The 21,452-nt window shown below is 48.8% G+C and overlaps 1 protein-coding gene across 2 annotated transcripts in view; it reads left to right on the top strand.

Moving 5' to 3' along the window:
- The window catches only part of MMD2 (monocyte to macrophage differentiation associated 2), a 62,075-nt gene that overhangs the window by 11,297 nt on the left and 29,326 nt on the right, over nucleotides 1-21,452 (top strand). For both annotated transcript variants that reach the window (XM_077907663.1, XM_077907662.1), the window contains exons 2-4: nucleotides 14,158-14,239; nucleotides 15,869-16,029; nucleotides 19,175-19,249. In XM_077907663.1, the coding sequence (XP_077763789.1) occupies nucleotides 14,158-14,239; nucleotides 15,869-16,029; nucleotides 19,175-19,249 (318 nt within the window). The remainder of the gene's footprint in view (nucleotides 1-14,157; nucleotides 14,240-15,868; nucleotides 16,030-19,174; nucleotides 19,250-21,452) is intronic.

The following is a 21,452-nucleotide window of genomic DNA, read 5'->3' as shown; positions in this document are numbered from 1 at the left end:
ATTGGTGTTGATGCAATATTATTTCACATGGAGTCCATATTCTGATTTTGCCAGCTTGCCCCATCACTGTGCCAGCTACCAGAATCTGATTCAGGGTGCCCTGCATTGTCTCCTTAGCCTCCTCGAATACAGAATTCATCTCCCGTCTTCCTCTGTCAGGCATCCGATGGTCTCGGAGGTGTCCAGGCGAGTTGCTCTGTGGGCTGCCCCAAGGTGGGGGTCCCCGGGCTCAGTTCGGGGTTTCCTGGTTAGATTGAGGCTCTGCGTTTTTGGTAGAAGTGATGCTGGTCCTTCTAGGTGCCTCATAACTGGTGGGAGATGTCCGTCTGTCTTTCAGGGTGCTATGGACTGGGATCGCCCACTCACATGGATGTCCTCCAGGTTTTCTCTCTGTAAAATTATTGTTTGTTTTGGTCACTAGTACTATGTGGGGGGGAGGGAGTATTTTGAGATTGTATGAATATTCCAGTCCTCACGTAGTGAAGACTTTCATTCATGAAAGTAGAAAGAATAATGAACCTCTGACACCCCATAGCCTGAACTTAACAATTACTAACATTTTGCCAAATTTGCTTCATCTCTGCAGAAGTATTTGAGGACAAATCCCAATGGTGTGACTTCAGTCCACATCTTTAACTGGTGAGGACAGTTTTTCCCTAACCACTAGACCCCTGTCTCACCTGTCAGTATTGACAATAATTCCCTGGTGGTATGGAGCACTTGAATTGTACTTTTTTTTTTTTTAAGATTTTATTTATTTATTCATGAGAGACACAGAGAGGGAGAGAGAGAGAGAGAGGCAGAGGGAGAAGCAGACTCCATGCAAGGAACCCAACATGGGACTCCATCCCGGGTCTCCAGAATCACACCCTTGCCTGAAGGTGGTGCTAAACCACTGAGACCCCAGGGCTGCCCTGTACTTTTGTTTTTTAAAGAATTTATTTATTTATTCATGAGAGACACACACAGAGAAGCAGAGACATAGGAAGAGGAAGAAGCAGGCTCCCCACGAGAGAGGAGGACCCCGAGGTCACGACCTGAGTCAAAGGCAGACACTCAACCACTGAGCCACCTAGGTGCCCCTGAATTATACATTTTTATTTAGTTTTTTAAAAAAAGATTGTATTTATTTATTCATGAGAGATACAGAGAGAGAGAGGCAGAGACATAGGCAGAGGGAGCCCGATGTGGGACTTGATCCTGGGACTCCAGGATCACACCCTGAGTCAAAGACAGACTCAAACAGGCTCAACCGCTGAGCCACCTAGGTGTTCCCATTTTTATTTTTAGAGAAGGTGTATTATTTACTTGACTACATATGGCTCGTGCTGTGTCAGATAGCATAGCTATAGAGGCTAGATTAGGTTTAGAATCCATGTTCTCGGCAAGAAAGGCGAGAAACTTTATGTTGCATCTGTCCAAGGGGGCACAAGACATCTGACTGTCCCATTTCCGGTGATGCCCAGATTGCTCTTGGGATTCCCCCGGCTCCTTTTGAATATCTGGTTGCTCAGCAGCCCCCCAAACTTCTCTGCACTTAGTGTACCAAAGTGGTGGGATCTTCATTATTATCCAAGACAGACCCAAGGTTCATTTCTTGCCAGGAAAGCCCTCCAGAGGAAGGAGTGGATGAGTCTGTTTGTAGTGTAGATGTTCTTAGGATATGTGGATGGTGTTTTGGGCTCCGTGAACCCCTGGGGTGGTGCACCTACTCTGTGCACACACATGTGTGCATCTTGCCCCAGAAAGGTATAGATCTAGATCTCCCAGAAGGCAGCTACCTTGCTCAGGAATGGGTGCCCAAATCCTGACCGTAGGGGATGGGGTTGGTCTGAAATCCAGCTTCAGCCTATTCCAGGGCACTTGCTTAGGAGTTTCCGTGGCCCTACCGTTGGCCATTGGTGGAGCTGGGCTGTGCCAGGGCATGGGGCACTGTGTTGCCAGGGATGGTCATTCAAGGCCTCTGCCATGTTGCATGGCCCAGGAGTGGCTATTCCTCCCTCAGGGAATAGCACGAGCCTTGAGGATGCTATTTCCTGTGAAAGCATCCTGTGAAGGCTCCTGGATGCCCCAGCCTTCCAGCGGGAGATGGAGGGTGAGGCATTGAGGCTGGCCCCTCATTGTGGTGCCAGAGGTGCTTTGCTGCCTCCAGGTGAGGAAATCAAGGGCCAAGGGCTTCCGGGGGCAGGGGAGAAATTTGCTGATTTTCCTCACAAGTTCCCTCTGGCAGATTCCTGTTTGGGACATGCCTCTGAGAAGGCCTGTGATTTGGGAAGAGTGTTTTGCTGCCCCGAGGAGCGAGGGGGTGTGAATGAGCCTTGCAAACTGTGGAGTGCTGTACACACAAGCCTTCTGGTATCATAGCACCGTCCCCAGCTGGGACCGGAGGCATTCAGAAGCAACGTCCCTTGCTTGCCCCTGGGGTTTGTGGCTGGCATCTTCAGAGGCCAACTCTGCCCTTGTTTGGGTCTCCCCAGGAGCAGACCCGGAAAAAAGGATCCAAGGGCAAGCAGTGTGTTTGGGAGGTGATCCCAAGAGACATAAAGAGAGTAGGGAATGAGCACAGGGAAGGGTGCGCAGCCACCAAAGAGTTTATTTTATTTTATTTTTATTTATTTATTTTTTTCACCAAAGGGTTTATTAAGAAGCAAGCTGGTTCTGCTTGGGAGACGTTGTGGGGCATGTTTTGGCATTACGCCTCTGGGCACAGAGGCCTGGCACTTTCCTCAGCTCACCGTGGCATTGGCAGAGGCTGATTGCCATGAGCATTAACTCTTGGACACTTGGGTGGGGGGTGGGCTTGCATCAGCCTCTTGTTGCTAGGACTGTGGAGGTGGCTCCCCAACCCGGCCCAGGATTTCTGGTTCAGAAGGTGTCTCACCTGCTGTCTTCCAATAACTTCGGTGAGGCAGGGGTGGTCCCTACTTTAGAGATGGGGACTCATTATCCCAGAATAGGGGAGGTTCCCCCCTGGAGCCACAGGGAGGTTGTGGGCTGGAGCCTGGGGGCTACCCAGGTCTGTCCGGCCAGTACTACCAGGTACAAACCTCCAGGGGGCGCTGTCCACATGAAATGCCTCCGGAAGACCTGGAGGGAGTTCCTGGGACCAGGCATAGTGTCCAGTCTCAGCCCCTCCCACCCCTTCCTGCTCCTGGCTCTCTCTCCCCTGGGATTTTGATCTTGAGACCATTGTGGGGTGGCATAAGCCCAAAAATGGTTTCCCAAAGCCTGAGCCAAGATGCTGTCTGCACCCAGGAGGAGGCTGAATTCATGAATGGACACAAAGGAAGTGTCCTGGGGCGAAGCTGGAGAACGGGGAGGCTTTCAGGGCCCAGGGCCAGCTTGGCTCTGGGCGGTCCTTGCTGCTGTGGGACAGACAGACAGACCCTCTTTGTGTGGAAACCTGGACAAATCTCTTTAGTCCTCTGTCCTGGGATCCCAGGGCTGCCGCTGCCAGGCACAGCGCCGTCCGGAGAGGGGGGTTGGCCGCAATAGTTTTCCTGGGTCTGAGCTCATGTGGGAGAGGAGGACTGCTTCTCTCTGGGGGCTACAGCCCTGCGCCCAGGCTGGGAGGAGAGGGAGAGACTGCAGAAGCTTGAGGCTGGGCCTCACCCCTCTAGCCTGAAAAGGAAGGGGCAGGAGGGGAGGCATGTGCTGGGGGTATCCAGGTGGTGGGGACCCAGCAGGTCAGGCTGCTTAGGCCCTGCCTGAGGCAGATATGGTTGAGAAAGCATACTTTTCTCTTTTTTAAAAAAAGATTTTTATTTTATTTATTTTTTAAAGATTTTATTTTTTTGAGAGAGAGCGCAAGCATGAGCCAGGTAAGGGGCAGAGGGAGAAGCAGGCCCCCTGTGAAGCAGGGAGCCTGATGCAGGTCTCGATCCTGGGACTCTGGGATCAAGACCTGAGCTGAAGGCAGATGCTTAACTGACTGAGCCACCCAGGCACCCATGTTTTAACTATTCTTAAGTGTATACTTCAGGGGAATTGAGCACATCCACACTGTTGTGCAACCATCACCACCATCTGGCTCCAGAACCCTTCATCTTCCCAAACCGGGGTTTCCATTACACACCATTCCCTCCCCCTAACCTCCAGCACCACCACCTACTTTCTGACTCTGTGTTTTTGGTGACTCTAGGGATCTCATATACATAGAATCTTTCACACTTTGTCCTTATTGTGTCTGGCTTATTTCATTTAGGGTAATGTCCTCAAAGATCATCCATGTTGTTTGTAGCAGGTGTCAGAATTTCTTCCTTTTTAAGGCTGAAAGATATCCCATTGTATGACTGGACCACATTCTGTTATCCATTCATCTGTGATGGACACTTGGGTTGCTTCCACCTTTTGGGTCCTGTGAATCATGCTGCTGTGGATGTGGCTGTGCAAACATCTCTTCAGTTCCCCGCTTTTGATTCTTCTCCTAGAAGTGGAGTGGTTCTATGTGTTTAATTTTGGGGGGACCTCCCCTATTGTGTTCCAGAGCGGCTGCACCATTTACATTCCTGCCAATTTCTCCACATCCTCGCCAACCCTTGCTTTCTGGGTTTGGGATAGTAGCCACCCTTATGGATGTGGAGTGGTGAGGCCTGATTTTGAAAGCAAACCTCCTTGCCTTACCTAAGCACATTATGGCACCTGTTCTGGAGGTGACATGGGAGGCAGAGAGGGATCCACCAGTACTGAGCACCTGCTGTGTGTGGGAAGTTCACATGGTACGTCTCCTCCTCTGTGAGATAGGTGCCATCATCCTCTGAGACCACAGGCCTCATGGTCAGACAGTTCTGGGTCTCAGTTTCCTCAGCTGAAATGGGGCTTATAATAGGACCTGTCCTATTGGTTGTGAGGATTCATAGTAACAGAATTATTAATGTGGGTCACATGCTAAGAAATGCTGAGTGCTGTGCTTGGATGAACCCGTTTCATTCTTTTATAATGCTCTGAGGTGGGTGCTGAGGTTCTCCCCATTGCTCAGATGAGAAAACTGAGGCCCAGGGAGCTTTAGCAGCTTGCACATGGGCTTGTGGCTAGAATGGTTGGTGCCAGGGTTGAAATCTGAATAGTCTGACTCCCTGAGCTGCTTATTTTAATTGTAAACTATAGTGTATGCTCAGAGGTGGTAGGAGGAGGGTATAAACCAAAGCAGAGGCATAGGGAGAAGAAGAGATCCCCAGGCCTGAGCAGGGTAGCAGATGAACAGCACCTTACAGTGTAGAGCACTTTTACCTGGGTGCTGGGAGTTCCAGGCTGAGCCTCCGAGCAGCCCTGCAGCAGGTGAGTAGTTCCTCTGAGCAGTTCCACACAGGATGGCCCTGTGACTGCGTTTGGGATGGGCGAGCAGGCTGGGCTCTGACAGAGGAACTCTCTCCTAGTTTTGGAGTCACGGGATCATAACTCCTGCATTTGGAGTGTTCACCAGGTCCAATCAGAACTGCTTCCAAAGGCTGTCCTCTTTCCACTGTTCCCCACTGCCTGTCCAAACCCTGGAAACCCAAGCATTTACCACTTTAAGAAAGGACTGGGACAGGCACCTCCTAGGATTCCAGTGCTGTATTAGCCAGGACACTGAGCCTCAGCAAAGCATAATTTACTTGAAGGAAACATTTGAAAGTGTTTTGGTGTTCACCTTGGAAGGAGGAAAGGAAAACAGATTTTCTACCACCCATCATTCTGTCCATTCAGACAACTACATATCTACTTCTACTTATTTTTCTACCAAGCTACGTGCCTATCTTTCCTACTCACATACTCATCCACCCACCCCTCCATCCATCTCCCCACCCATGCCTTCATCCATCCGTCCCTCCCTCCTTCCCTCCATCTGTCGATCCCATTCTTCCCCCAGCCATCCCCTCAGTCATTCCCCCATTATCCCCCCATCTATCCATCCCCCATCCATCCCCTCATCCATCCATCCCCTCATCCATCCATCCATCCATCCATCCATCCATCCATCCCATTCATCCCCCAGCCGTCCCCTTAGCCATCTTCCCAGTCATCCACCCCCATCCATCCCTCCATTCATCCATCCCTCATCCATCCTCCCATCCATTCATTCTCCCAGCCATCCATCCATCCCCAGCCATCCATCCTCCAAGCCACCCATCCCCCCAGCCATCCCCTCAGCCATCCCGCATTCATCCATCCATCCATCCTCCAGTCTCCCCATTTATTCATCCATCCATCTCCTCCCATCCATTCCCCATCTTCCTGTCCCCTGATTCAACCGTCCATTCGTCCTTCCAGACAAATATCTAGGTATCTAGTTACTTGTCTGTTAAGCTATTTGCCTATCTCTCTGGTCTACTTACCTACCTACTTTCCATCCAGCTAGTTCCACAGCTGGGCATAAGGGCAAAATTTTGCAGCTGCCGAGAAAGCTGTCAGCCCTACAATAGTAGGTGACATAGAAAGACAACCTAACTCCAGATGTTGTCCTCCTGTGACTTCCTTTATTCTGGGCTGCCATGGACTGAATGAAGGGGTCAGGTTCCTGGGCAATGAGGTGGGAGTGGTTCCAGAGCAGGGAGATGCCACAATGTTGGGATCCCAAGACGGGGATCGCCTCCTGACCCAGCTCTCACTCCAGCCTGGTGGGATTCCCCCCTGGCCCCTGCGATCTCCTCTGCCTTCCCACTCCTGCTTTCCTGCTGCCCTTTGGTTTCCTGAAGTTCCCGCTGCTGTCTTGAGTATGACCATTGTGTCTGTGACATCACCCAACAGAGGATTGGCCTCTCACTTTTGAAATCTTTACATCATAAAAGCATTGGTATAATGATCTTAAGAGAATTCTCAAAAAAAAAAAAAGAGAATTCTCCCCCTGCCCCCGAGCTTTTTATTTGGAAAAATTTCAAATGTGTATTGAAAAGTTGCAAGAAAAGTTCCATGAAAGTCTGAGTGCCATTCACTTAGAGTCACCGGATATTAACCTTTTGCAATGTTGGGTTTATCACTTCCTCTTCTCTCTGAACCTTTTAGGGTGAATTGCAGACATCTGGACACTTCATCCTCAAACATGTCAGCACATATCTCCTGAGGAAGGACAATCTCCCCCATAACCGGGACACACTTATCTCTCCCAGAAATCCAGCATATTATACAATACTGTGATCTGATGGGCATTCCATCTTTGTCTTCCCTCAAAACCCTTAAACGAATTCTTAAGAGAAAAAGTATCATCAAGGGTAAATCCAACGCCCTCCCCACAAATAATGTATTTCATTTTTGTGCATTTACATGTCTTCTTCCATCCATACATGTTTCAGTCTTATTATAATTATAATGAGTTATATATTCTCTTCTTCCCACTTGATAGATATTTGGCAAACATTTCCTGTGTCATTATGCACTTATAAAACTTACTTTTAGTTGCACAAATAAAACTTGAATATAATCTCATAGAAATTCAAACAATACAGGTCAATTGAAAATCTCCTTTATGGGTAGCCTGGGCGGCTCAGCGGTTGAGCAGCTGCCTTTGGCGTGATCTCGGGTTTGGAGAATCAAGTCCTGCATCCAGCTCCCTGTGAGGAGCTTGCTTCTCCCTCTGCCTATATCTCTGCCTCTCTTTCTGTCTCTCATGAATAAATAAAATAAAATCTTTTTTTTTTTTAAAGAAAATCTCCTTTAATCCCCCACCCGATCCTATAAGTTAAAAAAAAATAAAGGGCAGCCAAAGTCTTCTGTGACCAGAGACCCCAATTCCATCCATCTCTCCTCTTTTTTTCCAGTCATCTCTTTATGCGTTTACCACTAACCTGTTGTTAGACATTCAGATTAATTCCTGTTGCTAGTATTTGTCCAGTTCTGTGTTACTCACCGTGTAGCAGCTTGGGCTTTTCATTCATAATCTTGGCTGCCTGTTGCAGTCACCCAGCAGCTTTAATACGATGCCTGGGTCCCAGCCCCTGAGACACGTTCTAGGTTATTTGATCTGGGATATAGTTGGGGCACTGGCATATTTAAAATCTTCCCAGGTGATTTTTCTCTTAGCGTTAAAAAAAATTAAGGCAAAATCGACATATAAAACTTGCCATTTTATTTATTTTTAAAAATTTTATATTATTTTAAAATAGACTCCACACCCAGTGTGGAACCCAATACAGGGTTTGAACTCACAACCCTGAGGTCAGGACCTGAGCTGAGACCAAGAATTGGATGTTTAGCTGATTGAAGCCCTCAGGCACCCCCAAAATTTGCCATTTAAAGTGAGCTCACATTAAAAGTGAGCAATTCAGTGGCATAGTGTAATCCACGATGTTGTGCAATCACCCTCTCCGTCTGGTTCCAAACATTTCCATCCCCCCAAAAGGAGACCCTATACCCATTAAGAGGTTGTTCTTTCCACCTTTGGGCAACCACTAATCTATTCTCTATCATTATGTGGGATTTGCCTATGCTGGATATTTTGTATAAATGGGACCCTATAATATGTGATCTTTGTGTCTGGTTTGTTTTATTCATGTGACAGCATTCTGTGCTTGAAGTTTATATGTGTAGCAGATATCAGAATGTCATTCCTTTTTATGGCTGAGTACTATCCTATCATATGGATGGATCACGTTTTGTTGATCTACCCATCCGTGTGCAGCCAAGGTTGAGAACCATTGGCCTAACCTCGTATGGCCTCACCTTCAAGTTGGAATAATAATATCTCCTTTGCAAGGATGTTGTGGATTTTAATGGGAAGTATCTGGATGGATCAACCACCAGTAAGAAAATGGTGCCTGGGCTCTTTGGGGGCTCTCCAGGGAGAGGTGAAAAGAGTGCCCATTCTTTGAGTACCAGTGCATGTCAGGCACTCCTGTGTGGCCTCTTGAGCCATATTTTTTCTAAGATTTATTTATTTACTTTAGAGAGAGAGCGTGAGAGAGCATGAACAGGGGAGGGGCAGGAGAGGAAGAGAGAAAGAAAAGCAGACACCCTGCTAAGCACAGAGCCTGACACAGGGTTCAATCCCACTACCCATGAGATCATGACCTGAGCCCAAATCAGGAGTCAGATGCTTAACTGACTGAGCCACCCAGGTGCTCTGCTCTTGAGCCATCTCATCTCATGGTACCTATCGGGTTGGCAATAGTATCTCCTTTTACATACAAAGAAGCTGCAGCCCGGAAACAGGAAGTAATTTCCCCTAGGTCTCTCAGCACCTAAGTGACTCTGCAGAGATTTTCCACACAGCTGTGCCCAACTTCAAAGCCCCTGCTCCATCCTGTTCAGGATGGAAATTCAGCCTCTGTCCTTGCCTCCCTGCTGGCTCCAAGTCTGGACCCTGACTCTGTCTGGGAGCTCTCCATGTGAGGTTGTCCTCCCCACCCCCCACAAATGCCACAGCCCGAGGTCATCTAAGCAGTAGGCCTGGCCACAGAATAGAAATTTTGTTCTCCAGAGAGGAGGCAGAAAGGCCCACTTTCCTCCTTTAGTTTAGTGACATCCTGCTGGAAATATCAACTCTTTTAAGAGAAGCTTCCCACAATCTCGAAGGCTGCTCCTTGACTGTCAGCTCTGTTCAAGAACATTCTAAATTTTATCTCTATGTTTCATCTGTTACAAATGACTCCCTTCTCCCTCTACTGGGGAATGGATAAACAAGCCATTGTACATCCAGACAATGGAAGAGCGCTCAGCAGTAAAAAGGAAGGAGCCATCAGAGCACAGTGACAACACAGATGGACCTCACATGCATGATGCCGAGTGAAAAAAAGCCAAACTCAGAAGGCGATGCAGAAAAAAAAAAAAAAGAGGATGGAAGGGTTGAGGCTAATTGCCAAGAACAGTAATGAGTGATTTAGGAAGGCCCATTTTCTCCTTGTATAAAACAAGTTTGTCTTTTTTTTTTTTTAAGATTTTATTTATTCATGAGAGAGACAGAGAGAGAGAGAGAGGCAGAGACATAGGCAGAAGGAGAAGCAGGCTCCCTGTGAGGCGCTCGATGCGAGACTCGATCCCAGGACCCTGGGATCACAACCTGAGCCGAAGGCAAATGCTCAGCTACCAAGCCACCCAGGCGTCCCTAAAACAAGTTCGTCTTAGATGCACTTTAAATAGACCTAAGTCAATCCCTGCTTGGCATTCAGAGCAGTTTCTTTCCACCTGAGAATGCACTTTGACTTCATCGTATAAGTTCTTTTTAGACAAAAAACAAAAACACTCAAGGCCACCCATGCGACTCCATTTACACGACATTCTGGAAAGGCAAAGCTGTAGGGGCAGAGAACTGAGCAGCCGTTATGCACCTGGGGATGGATATTGGGTACCCGGGGCATGGGGGCATTTGGGATGGATGAAGGATCTGTTCTTTATCTTCATTGTGGGGGTGGTTACACGGCAGTCTACATTTGCCCAAACTCATAAAACTGGATAGCAAAAAAAAAAACAAAAACAAAAACAAAAAAAAACAAAAAACAAAACTGTATGTAAATACAAAGGAAAGTGAAAACCTAAATAAAACAATTCATTGTCCTCTTAAAAAATGTCTGCCTAGAGGCTATAAAGAAAGAAAGTAGGCCACAAGGAGGTAAAGAAAAAGTTCTTAGTTCTGGAGGGTTGTGGGAACTCTGTTTCTTGGGTGTTTGCCCCTGGTCCTGGGGCCTTGTCTCCTGGCTTTTTTTTTCTGCCCGCCTTTCTGCTGTTCAGTGGCTGCAGCACGGGGCGAGACAAGGAGGGTTTTGTGGAACCCAGAAACAAAGAACTGCCCATCGAAGGTTGCCACAGCAACGCAACATCACCCTTGGACCCGTGAGGCTGGCATCATGGGTGGCTTATTGCTATTTGTTAAGGGAGCAGAAGAGAGGGTGGCTGGGCTGCGCCTGGTGGCAGGTGGACGAGAACTCCCTCAGCCCCAGACTCAGTTTCCCATTTTGAACAAAGGCATCAGCTGTGTCCTTGCATGGTTGGCCTCTGCCCCACCCCGTTGGCACAGCCCCCTTTGGGGCTTTTGGGCAGGAGCTATCAAAATTAACACTGTGCATAACTTTGTTATTGTCTTCAGGGCTCTAGTCACACACGACCATGAACTTTGTGACTTAAAACAACAAACATTTGGGGATGCCTGGGTGGCTCAGTAGCTTCAGCTCAAGTCGTGATCCCTGAGCTCAGGGATCGAGTCCCACATCAGGCTCCCCAGAGGGAGCCTGCTTCTCCCTCTGCCTATGTCTCTGCCTCTCTCTCTGTATCTCTTGTGAATAAATAAATAAAATCTTAAAAAACCCCTCAAAAACCAAAACCCCCCCAAACATTTGGCCTCCCAGTTCTGGAGGCCAAAAGTCCAATACTGAGGTGTCTGCAGGGTTGGTTTCCTTCCGGAGGCTCTAAAGAAGCTTCTGTGTCTGTCTCCCAGCCTCTGGGGGTTTTGGCATCAGGGGCTTCAACTCTGTGTCTCTCCTTATCCCATAAACACCCTCATCGTCGTAGCGGGTTAGGGCCTCACCCTCCTCTTAACTGATGACATCTGCAGATGTTCTGTTTCCAGATGAGGCCACTTTCTGAGTACTGGGGGCTAGGACACCAACATAAGCATTTAGGGAAGACACAACTCAGCCCAGAGCACTGCTTCTGTTGTATTGTTATTTATTAAGCCACTCTTGGCCACAGACAGCTTCTTCCTGGAGAAGGTGAGCTGTTGGGCTGGTTGTCTTGGGAGGAGGTAGAGGAGGCTGTGCTTCTGTGGGGTCCTCAGCTCCAGGGCTGGGTCCTCCCTTTTCTCTGTAACCCAAAGCCCAGCGTTGAGCCCGCCCCTCCACAGGTGTCAAACTCTGCAGAGATTGGAGCACTGAGGTCCAGCCTGCTCTGCTCAGACACCCAGCCCTGGGACTTGCTGCCTAAGGGTCTTAGTTCTCTCATCTGTGTAATGGGCTCAGCATGACCCTGCCCTGGTCACAGGTAGAGTGACTGCTGCATGCAGGCAGAGAGTGGCTGCCAGCAGGTGGGTGAGGAGAGCAGCCATGGACACCCAGACTTGTCTAGGTGCCAAGGGGCCAGTGTAGGAAAACCAGACCCTGGGAGAGCCAGGGCAGGTGGCAGTGTCAGCGCCTGGCAGACAGCCCCACCCTCCGGCCTTGATGACTGCCCTGCACACACTTGGCGGCTTGCCCAATGCTTTGTGCACTCCCTTCTGCTCGTCCCTAGGCCAGAAGCACCCTTTCACCTCTCTTTTCACCTCGTACACTCATTTATCCCTTGACAATCTGTTTGCTGGTGCCCACTGTGGAGCCAGGTGCCATGCCAGGCACCCAGGCATCTTGGTGTACCTGTGTGCCCTGGGAAGCCTGTCCCCTCTTGGAAGCCTTCACACTATGCTGTGTCTCTTCTCTCAACTCCAGCACATAGTAGATGTTTTCAAAGGTTTCCCAAAGGGATGAGGAGTACTAATCACATGGCATTGGGATTTCTGCTTGCATCTAATGCCTTCTGGACTATGAGCTCCTCGAGGGCAAGGCCAGGTCATCCCAACCCATTGACCCTGGTTCTCAGTGTAACACTGGTATATAAAAAGTACTTAACAAATACTCTATTAACTCTATAGTGTGGATCCAGCATAGAGAAAGTGCTGACAAATCCTCAGTGAAGTACACTTAACATGGGTCCAGCATACAGAGGTGCTCCATGAATGCTTTGTGACCTTTATTGGCACAGATCCAGCACACAGAAGGTACTCAGTGAATGCTCTGTGATCTATACTGGTGTGGTACTGCTGGGTAAATTCTCCGTGAACTGTACCAGCATGACACCAGCATCCAGAAGCTCAGCGTATACTCAGTGGTCTGCACGTGGCATGGACCCAGCATATGGAAGGTGCTTTAGTAGATACTCTGTGACCTGTACTGCATTGATCCCTTTATTCTGAGCCATGTGTCTATCCCTTATTTTTATGGGCCTTCATAGTACTAATTGGGGTCTTGGAGGGAACGTTTTTGATGTTTCCATGGAGTTTAACCCCATCTGGTGGATAATGGTCAGCAGGGTCCAAGGTGAACAGGTGAGCTGCCCATTGGGCCAAGGAGAGGACCCCTGCCAAGCTGGCCCTGCTTGCTGGCCAGGTGCTTTCAGACCTCACCCCCAGCAATCTGACTCCCCTTCCCCACCCTGTCAGGCCTGCCTTCCCAGCCTGACTTGAAAACCACTGCCCAGAGTCACACCAGCCAGGCGCAGACTGAGTGCCATACCACCTGGGGGTGTTGCTTCATATACTCTACACGATGGTTTCCCCTCGGTAAAATGAGTGGGGCAATAGATCTGTGTGCTTTCGGAGCTCCAGTGCGGATCAAAGGAGAGACTGGAGGAAATGAACGAGGCGTGGACTCCAGAACACTAGGAATGCATATTGCTTAAGATAAAGTCAACTGGCATTTCCACATGTGGATCTACGCCCAGCAGAAATGAGTGCAGATGGTCACCAGAGATGTGCACACGAGTGCTTACAGAGTTCTCCATGATGGCCCCAGACTGGAATATCCACCTCCAGTAGATACATAAATTGTGGATGGAATTCTGCACAGCGATGAAAACAGCCAATCATTATACCCAACAACATGAATGAATCGTGCAAAAGTCACGTGGAACCAAAGAAGCCAGACAAAAGAGGGTTTGTGCTCTGTGATCCCATTGATGGGAAGTTCAAGAATAGGCCAAAGTAATCTGATGACAATGTCAGAGGCTGGTTTCCCCGAGGGAAAAGTCCCTGGGAGGGGGTATAAGGGCACTTTCTGGGGGGCGGGAAATGAGCTCAGGCTCCTTGTGGGTGGTGGTTATGGGGGTGGGTGCACAAGGAAGAGTTGGTCAGGCTGTACCCTTGGGGAGCTGTACTGTGCATCAGTTGGACGGAAGGAAAATGAGAAGCAGAAAATGGAGAGAATGCTGTATTTAGCAAAGTTTTGTAACAAATACCACATTGGGGATTAGGCACAAAATAAATATTGGCTAGTCCAAAAACAGTGTAATAGAAAGGGGGGAGGGAAGATGGGGAGAGAAAAGGGAAGGAGGGAGAGGAGGAGTAGGGGAAGGAGAAGAGGGAGGGGGAGAGGGGGAGGAATCCTTCCCCCCAGCACCCCCCCCAACCCGGGAGGGACCTGATCTTCAGGTCTCCTGGGAATCTTGTGACCAGAGCTGCTCCAGGCTTCCTGGGCCAACCTCCAGGAATTATACCTCTCATTCCAGGTTCATGAACCACCGAGTCCCTGCCCACAAGAGGTACCAGCCCACCGAGTATGAACATGCAGCCAACTGTGCCACCCATGCTGTGAGTTGCATTTTGGGGTGCTGAGAGGGGGCCCCTTTCAGGTGGAAGGGGAGGCAGTCCTTCACACTTGGAGAGAGTCAACATTTCTATTCCATGGCGATGTCCCAAATGACGACAAGTCCTCTGTGGCTCTTGGAAGAGTGAGTAGGATCTCAAGGGAAGGCCATTTGGGTACATTGGACTCCGGTGCTAAGCATGCCCCTTTTGCTCTATGAACCTTCAGTGGCTCCCTGGTAATCTGGACTTCATAGCAAGCTCCAAAGCAGGTCTTAGCTCCTTAGTTGGCCCACCTCCCACTGCCACACCCTTCCTCCCAGTTTCCAGCACTTGAATGCACTGTTTCCTGGGTAGAAGGTACACCTGCATGCCTTGGCACATGCCATTCCCTTTCTCTGGGATACTTGTCGACTCCACCTCAGTCTTGCCTAAGAAATCCTTTTCTGGGATCCCTGGGTGGCGCAGCGGTTTGGCGCCTGCCTTTGGCCCAGGGCGCGATCCTGGAGATCCGGGATCGAATCCCACGTCGGGCTCCCGGTGCATGGAGCCTGCTTCTCCCTCTGCCTATGTCTCTGCCTCTCTCTCTCTCTCTCTGTGTGTGTGACTGTCATAAAAAAAAAAAAAAAGAAATCCTTTTCTGGGCAGTGTACCCTTCTGAGAATAATGAAAGATCTAGACCCATGTCCAGTTCAGTAGCCACTGGCCCCTTGTGGCAGTTGCACACTTGGAATGCAGCTTATCTGTTGGAGATATGCTGGGAGTGTGATATACACACCAACTTGGGAAGACTTAGCATGAAAAACAGGATGTAAAATATCTCCTTACTGTGTTTATGTTAATTACATGATATTTTGGGTATATTGGGTTGAGCAAAATATAGTATTATTTCACCTATTTTTCCTTCTAAAACCGCGGCTACCAGAACATCCTAAATGACTGGTGTGACTCACATTACAGTTCCGTTGGCTGCTGCTGTCATAGAACCTTCCTCCTGAAAAAGTGCTCCCAACACACAGAACTAGGCATGCTTTTAGAGTTCCCCTGCCCCCAGTGCTTTGGAGAGTTCTAGACTCCTCAAGGGCAATGATGGAGAAACCAAGCTGTGAAGAGTGAAGGGTTTTTTAGGTGGGCGTGATGGGGTGGGCTGTTTTCTTCAGAAGGCGCTAGCTTCGTGTGCAACCACACAAGTGTGAGGTGGTGTGAGGTGCCTGGGGACTGCGAGGCTGGGCTGTCAGCTGATACAGAAGTGGGGGCAGTGACTGGTGATGCTCCTTGAGGCAGGGAGCTTTGGTGTCTACCACAACCTTCTCTAGAGCTGTGCTGCCCAATATGGTAGCCTCTGGCTCCGTGGGGCTGCTGAAATTGAAACTAAAGTCAATTAAAATGAAATAAAATAAAAAATTCAGCACTTTACTGCATAGTCATGGCTCAGGTACTCGGTAGTCACAGGTGTCTAGGGGTTCCCATGTTGGACGGTGCAGGTCTAGGACTTTCCCACCATGGAGGGAGGTTCTGTTGAGTGGTGTGGGTCTAGAGAAGAGGGTGGACAGTGGGCTCTGGGAAGCTTAGGGACTCTGTACTTCCCTGGCCTGGAGGCTGGCCCTCTAGCACCTGTCTCTGTTCTGCTTCCAGCTCTGGATCATCCCCAGCATCCTCGGCAGCTCCAACCTCTACCTCCTGTCAGATGACGACTGGGAGACCATCTCTGCCTGGATCTATGGCCTTGGCCTCTGTGGGCTCTTCGTGGTGTCCACTGTGTTCCACACCATCTCCTGGAAAAAGAGCCACCTCAGGTGCCTCTGCCTAGTCCACGGGAGGGGTGTGTGCCAGGCAGGGTGACCAGGGCAGGAAGCATGCCTAGCTGGGCCAGGAGGGGTCCAGGGTGGGGACCTGTCTTTGTCTTGGGTGTCCGCAGGTGGGTCCCACCTGGGGAGACCATGTCACCCACATGAGCCTTGTTGGCTCACCTCTGAGAGGCCCAGAGAGTAAGCCTCCAGCTTCTGGTGTTGTTATGAGGGGCCTTTGGAACTGTCAGAACCATCAGAATGACTGCCCCCTTCTGGGAAACACCCCTACCAGTTCTAAGTCCTGTACAGATGTCACCCCTGGTCTTTCCAATAATTCTGTGGTATAGCATTAGTCGCATATTTTTAAATTTTTGGGTTACTTTTAATTTTTAAAAACACTGTGGTAAATACACATCGCCTAAATTGACTATCTTTGCCAGGCCTAAGTGTCTAGTTCAGGGGCATTAAGCACATTCACATGGTTGTGGAAACACCATCATCATCTCCATAACTTTATCTTCCTGAACTGAAGCTCTGTGCCCTTTGAACACTTGCTCCCTATCATCTCGCCCAACTCACCATCCTACTTTCTCTCTGAGTCTGACTCCTCTCGGGAGCTCACACAAGGCAATCATAGAATATCTGTCCTTTTGTGACTGGCTTATTTATCCGGCACAGTATGTTGCTCACTCCACATGGTAGGTAGTGCGTCTCAGAACTTTCTTCCTTTTGAAGGCATTAAATAGACATATTCCATTGTGGGTACGTAGCACATGTTGCGCATCCATGCATCCATCGATGGATACTTGGGTTGCTTCCACCTTTTGTGGCTCGCTTCTTTCACTAAGCATGATGTTCCAGGGCTTGTCCATGTTGCAGCACATGGAATCCCCATCTTGTGCATAATGACACTGAAATTTGGAAGGCCATAGACCATGGGTCTTGCTCAAGATCACCGAGCTGGTCCTATCTGAGCCAGAGGTAATCCCAGGAATCCAGGGTCCCCCTAATTCCAGGGATGCCCTGTCCCATTGCAGCAGCTGCAGTGATACCTCTTCCCCAGATTCAGTGCCTCCCTCACCCCCGGAAACCCCATGACTCTGCTGTGTCCCCCCTTCCTGCTTCCCATTCTTGCTCTCCCCATGGGTCTTTCTTCTTCCCCACCGTAGGAGTTTCTTGTGGCTGCCGTAACCAATTACCATGTACTGGGTGTCTAGAAATGACAGGATTTCTTCTCTTGTAATTTTGGAGGCCAGAAGGCCAAGATCATGGTGTCCATGGGGTCATCCTCCCTCCAAAGTCTCTAGGAGAGGATCTGGCCTCTTCTGGTTTCTGGCAACCCCAGCGTTCCTTGGCTTATCCTTCAGGGTGCTTGTGTCTTCATGTGGCCTTCCTCCCTGTGTGTCTCTTTGTCCAAATCTGCCCCCTCCTTTTCTTACTAAGACAGCAGTCATTGTCATTGGGTTTAGTGTTCAGTTAACCAGTGGTGTGACTGTGCTGGCTGTCGCTGTCCTCATCTGTCACATGGTGAATGAAACTAACAGTACCTACCTTCTAGGTGGGATTAAAGAGCTAATGTTCTAAATTGCTTCGACTAGTGTTCTGGTCATGTCACATGCTCTATACATGCTAGCTGCTGTTGTCATTTTTATTTCTAGGAGGATATGCAGTTAAACCGTACATAGGATCACTGGTCAGTCTTGTTGAGGGCTGAGGTTTCCTGGACAGAATCAGTTTATGTTAGTTATCTATTGCTGTATAATAAATTATGCTCAGTCACAGAGGTTTTAAATAATAGGAAACCTCGATTGCCTCTCAAAGCTTTGGAGAGCCAGGAATTCAGGGGCTTGACTGTGTGGTTCTGGTTCAGATCTCTTGTGTGGTCCAGATGCTGGCCTGGTGCTGCTTCCATCTGAAGGCTTGACTGGGGCTGGAGGAGGCTACTTTCAAGGTGGCTTCCTCACGTGGCTGGCAAGTTGGTGCTGGATGTTTAGCAGGTGCTCAGTGATTCCCACATGGACATCTCCACAGACACATGGCTCCTTTCTCCCAAAGTTAGCATTCCAAGAGAACAAGGCAGAGGCTCTAATGTCTTTTCTGATCTGGCCTCAGAGATCACACACCATCATTTCTGCAGCCCTCTGTTGGTTACACATGTTGTTTGTCTTATTCATCACGGGAGGGGCTACACATGGGTGTGAATACCAGAAAGTGGGGCTCTTTGGGCATCATTTTGGAGGCTGGCTACCACACAGAGCAGATATATTGAAGCTTACAATTTGCTATGCAATGCGAGGTCACAACAAAAACATTAATGTTTATTGAGCACTTCCTGATATGCACTGTGCTAAGTACCAACTCACTTAATCCTCACAGTCATCCTGTGATAGGCTGGTATTCTAACCACTTGACAGAGCAGAGAGTTGAGGCCAACAGACAGATGGTAAGGAGATGGTTCAAGGTCATACAGTCCCTAAGTGGTAACACTGAGATTCGAACTCAGGCCTTCTGGCTCCAGATCTGGACCTGAACCAGAATACCAGGACCCAGAGGATCTTTGGGGGAGGGGGGCACATAGATAAGTTCATTGGTTTTAATCACCAAATTATTTCATCATATGAAATCTTTTGAAAAGCCCAGCATATTAAACTGAAATGCAGAGATGCCTGGATGGCTCAGTGGTTGAGCATCTGCCTTCGGTTCAGGGCATGATCCCGGGGTCCCAGGATCGAGTCCCACGTCGGGCTCCCTGCATGGAGCCTGCTTCTCCCTCTGCCTGTGTCTCTGCCTCTCTCTCTCTCTGTGTCTCTCATGAATAAATAAATAAAATCTTTAAGAAAAATAAATAAAAATAAAGCCAAAATGCAGAGTTATACAGGTGTAGATGTCAGACATTCACCTTTCTGGGAGAAGGGGGTCTTTGAAGAAACCTACAGGGTGTCCCCATTCAACCTCCAGAGTGCTGGGGAGCCTGGTTTGAAAATCACTGCTCTGGGCACTCACAGATGGGGAGCCTGAAGCCTAGGGGTGGTGGCTGGACAGAGGCAAGTCAGCCTCAGGCCCCTCCACACCTGAGGGGAGGCATGTTTGTCCCAGGGTGTGGCTCTGGGGCCCTAACCCTGACCCTACCCCTATGCCTTCTCTGCCCCAGGATGGTGGAGCACTGCTTGCACATGTTCGACCGAATGGTCATCTACTTCTTCATAGCGGCATCCTATGCACCCTGGTGAGTACCCCTGTGCTGTCCCTGGGGAGGGCTGGCTTCCTCTCTTCGAATTTCTTCTTATATTGGCTGGGTAATATGTTGATTCAGCACAGAATAGTGTAGGTAAGAACACACCCTCTGCCCATTCTCCTTTTAGAAGCAACTACTTATTACCAGTTTCTTGTGTATCTTTCCAAAGTTATTTTGTGCGAAAAGAGTGAAAGTGTGTGAACATAATATTGTCAATTTTTTGGTGTTCATACTTCTCCTATTTTTAATACAAAAGGAAGGATACCATTCAAACTGCAATTTAGTTTTGTTCTCTTAGTAATATCACTGAGGGCATGTCTCCATATCAGTGCATTGAAGATTTCCCCAGTCTTTTTATTTTTCTGCAGCAGCATAATATTTCCTGGCCATCCCCTGTTTATGGATATTTCTGGCATTGGTATGCTCTGTCCCTTGGCTAGGAGAGGCTATGTTGCAGTGAAGCCCCTTGCTTGTGTATCATTTAGCACATGTGCGTGAATTTGTTGGCTCAAATAGTATGAAGTTGCTAAGAGGCAGCCTTTCCTGACCTCCAGAAATGGCAGCTTCATCTGGTTGGAGCCTGATCTTTGGAGGGTAGATTAGAGACTTGATTTCTGGGTGGCAGAGAGTGGGCCTTTTATTTGGTTAAGTGTTGCCAGGTCACCATCGGTGTATCCATTTTAAACTCCCCCAGCAAGTGACCTAGAGTTTTCCAACTTGATTTAGTAATAAATCCAGGAAGTTCTGGAATAAGAAAACACTCAGCTTCACACCACATTCTAGAAGCCTGGCGAGGGACGCCTGGGTGGCTCAGCGGTTGAACATCTGCCTTTGGCTCAGGGCATGAACCCAGAGTCCCAGGATCGAGTCCCACGTCGGGCTCCCTGCATGGAGCCTGCTTCTCCCTCTGCCTGTGTCTCTGCCTCTCTCTCTCTCTCTCTGTGTCTCTCATGAATAAATAAATAAAATCTCAAAAAAAAAAAAAAAAAAAAAAAAAGAAAGAAAGAAAAAAAGCCTGGGGAGCCTGCAGAGCTGTTGGGCTCACATTTGGTGAATGTGTATTACGTGGCCGGGTGGTGCTGGGGGTCGGGACCCCGAGGGTCTGGCCAGTGGAAGGGTGTCTGTGACAGGACAGTGGTGGCATGGCAAGATGGGCATGTGTGCATGCAGCCATGGGAGCTCAGAGAAGGTGCTGCTGTGGTGTGGGGGCCTTGGGAGGGCTGCCTGGAGGAGGTGTGCTGCTCTGAGAAGCACGTGTGCTTCTGAAGAGTGAGGAGCCACAGAAAGGTTTGTTCTGATTTTGCCTAGGAAATTTCTATTTTTGGCTGTCATAAGCGGGGCCTTCTCTTTCACTGTATCTGCTAATAGATGGGTCTTTTTGTATATATACAATGACTGTTGCTTTTTATTTTTATTTTTTATTTTTATTTATTTTTGACTGTTGCTTTTTAAATACATTTAAGAGTGCTAGTAAGTGCCTTCAGCTCAGGTCATGATCCCAGGGTCCCAGAATCGAGCCCCACATCGGGCTCCCTGCTTAACGAGGAGCCTGCTTCTCCCTCTCTCTCTGCTACTCCCCCTGCTTGTGTTTTCTTGCTCTATCAAAAAATAAATAAAATCTTTTAAAAAAAGTAAATAAATGTTTCATGGAGGTGTGCTATACCTAGAGAGCATGCGCAGTTGTAAGTGTACATCCCAGTGAATTTCTGCACACAGCAGCCAGCACCCAGATGAAGCAGAATGTATCCAGCTGCCTCGTACTCCTCATCCCCTCCCCTCAAGGTAGCTACAGTCCTGACACCTGTCATCAGATGATAGTTATGCCTGAGTTCTTATTTCATGTTAGTGGCATCCCCGTTCTTTTGGATTTTGCTTCTTCTGCATAGCATATGTCTGGAGAGACCCATGGAGTCATCCATCCTCCCTGCTGGACAAGGTCCTGGTGACCATGCCTTGGGTGTCCGTGCTCCTGTGGCAGGTGTGGCATGGTGTCCACATCTCATACAAGGGTAGAGGTAAAGGGAGTATAGATGGGAGGCTGTTTGGTCTATCCTTAGGGGTGATGGGGCTTTGAAGCAGGATATTGAGGTGATTTTATTGTTTGGAGGCAGAAGGGTGGCTGCCTTGGGAGCAGGGAGGTGTGGGCAAGGTTGGCACAAGGACCTAGGGAAAAAGAGGTGGTAGCCCGGCCCCT

This window comes from Canis aureus, chromosome 8, assembly GCF_053574225.1.
Source record: "Canis aureus isolate CA01 chromosome 8, VMU_Caureus_v.1.0, whole genome shotgun sequence".
In the NCBI taxonomy this organism is placed as follows: Eukaryota; Metazoa; Chordata; class Mammalia; order Carnivora; family Canidae; genus Canis; species Canis aureus.
This window is presented reverse-complemented; position numbering and strand designations above follow the sequence as displayed.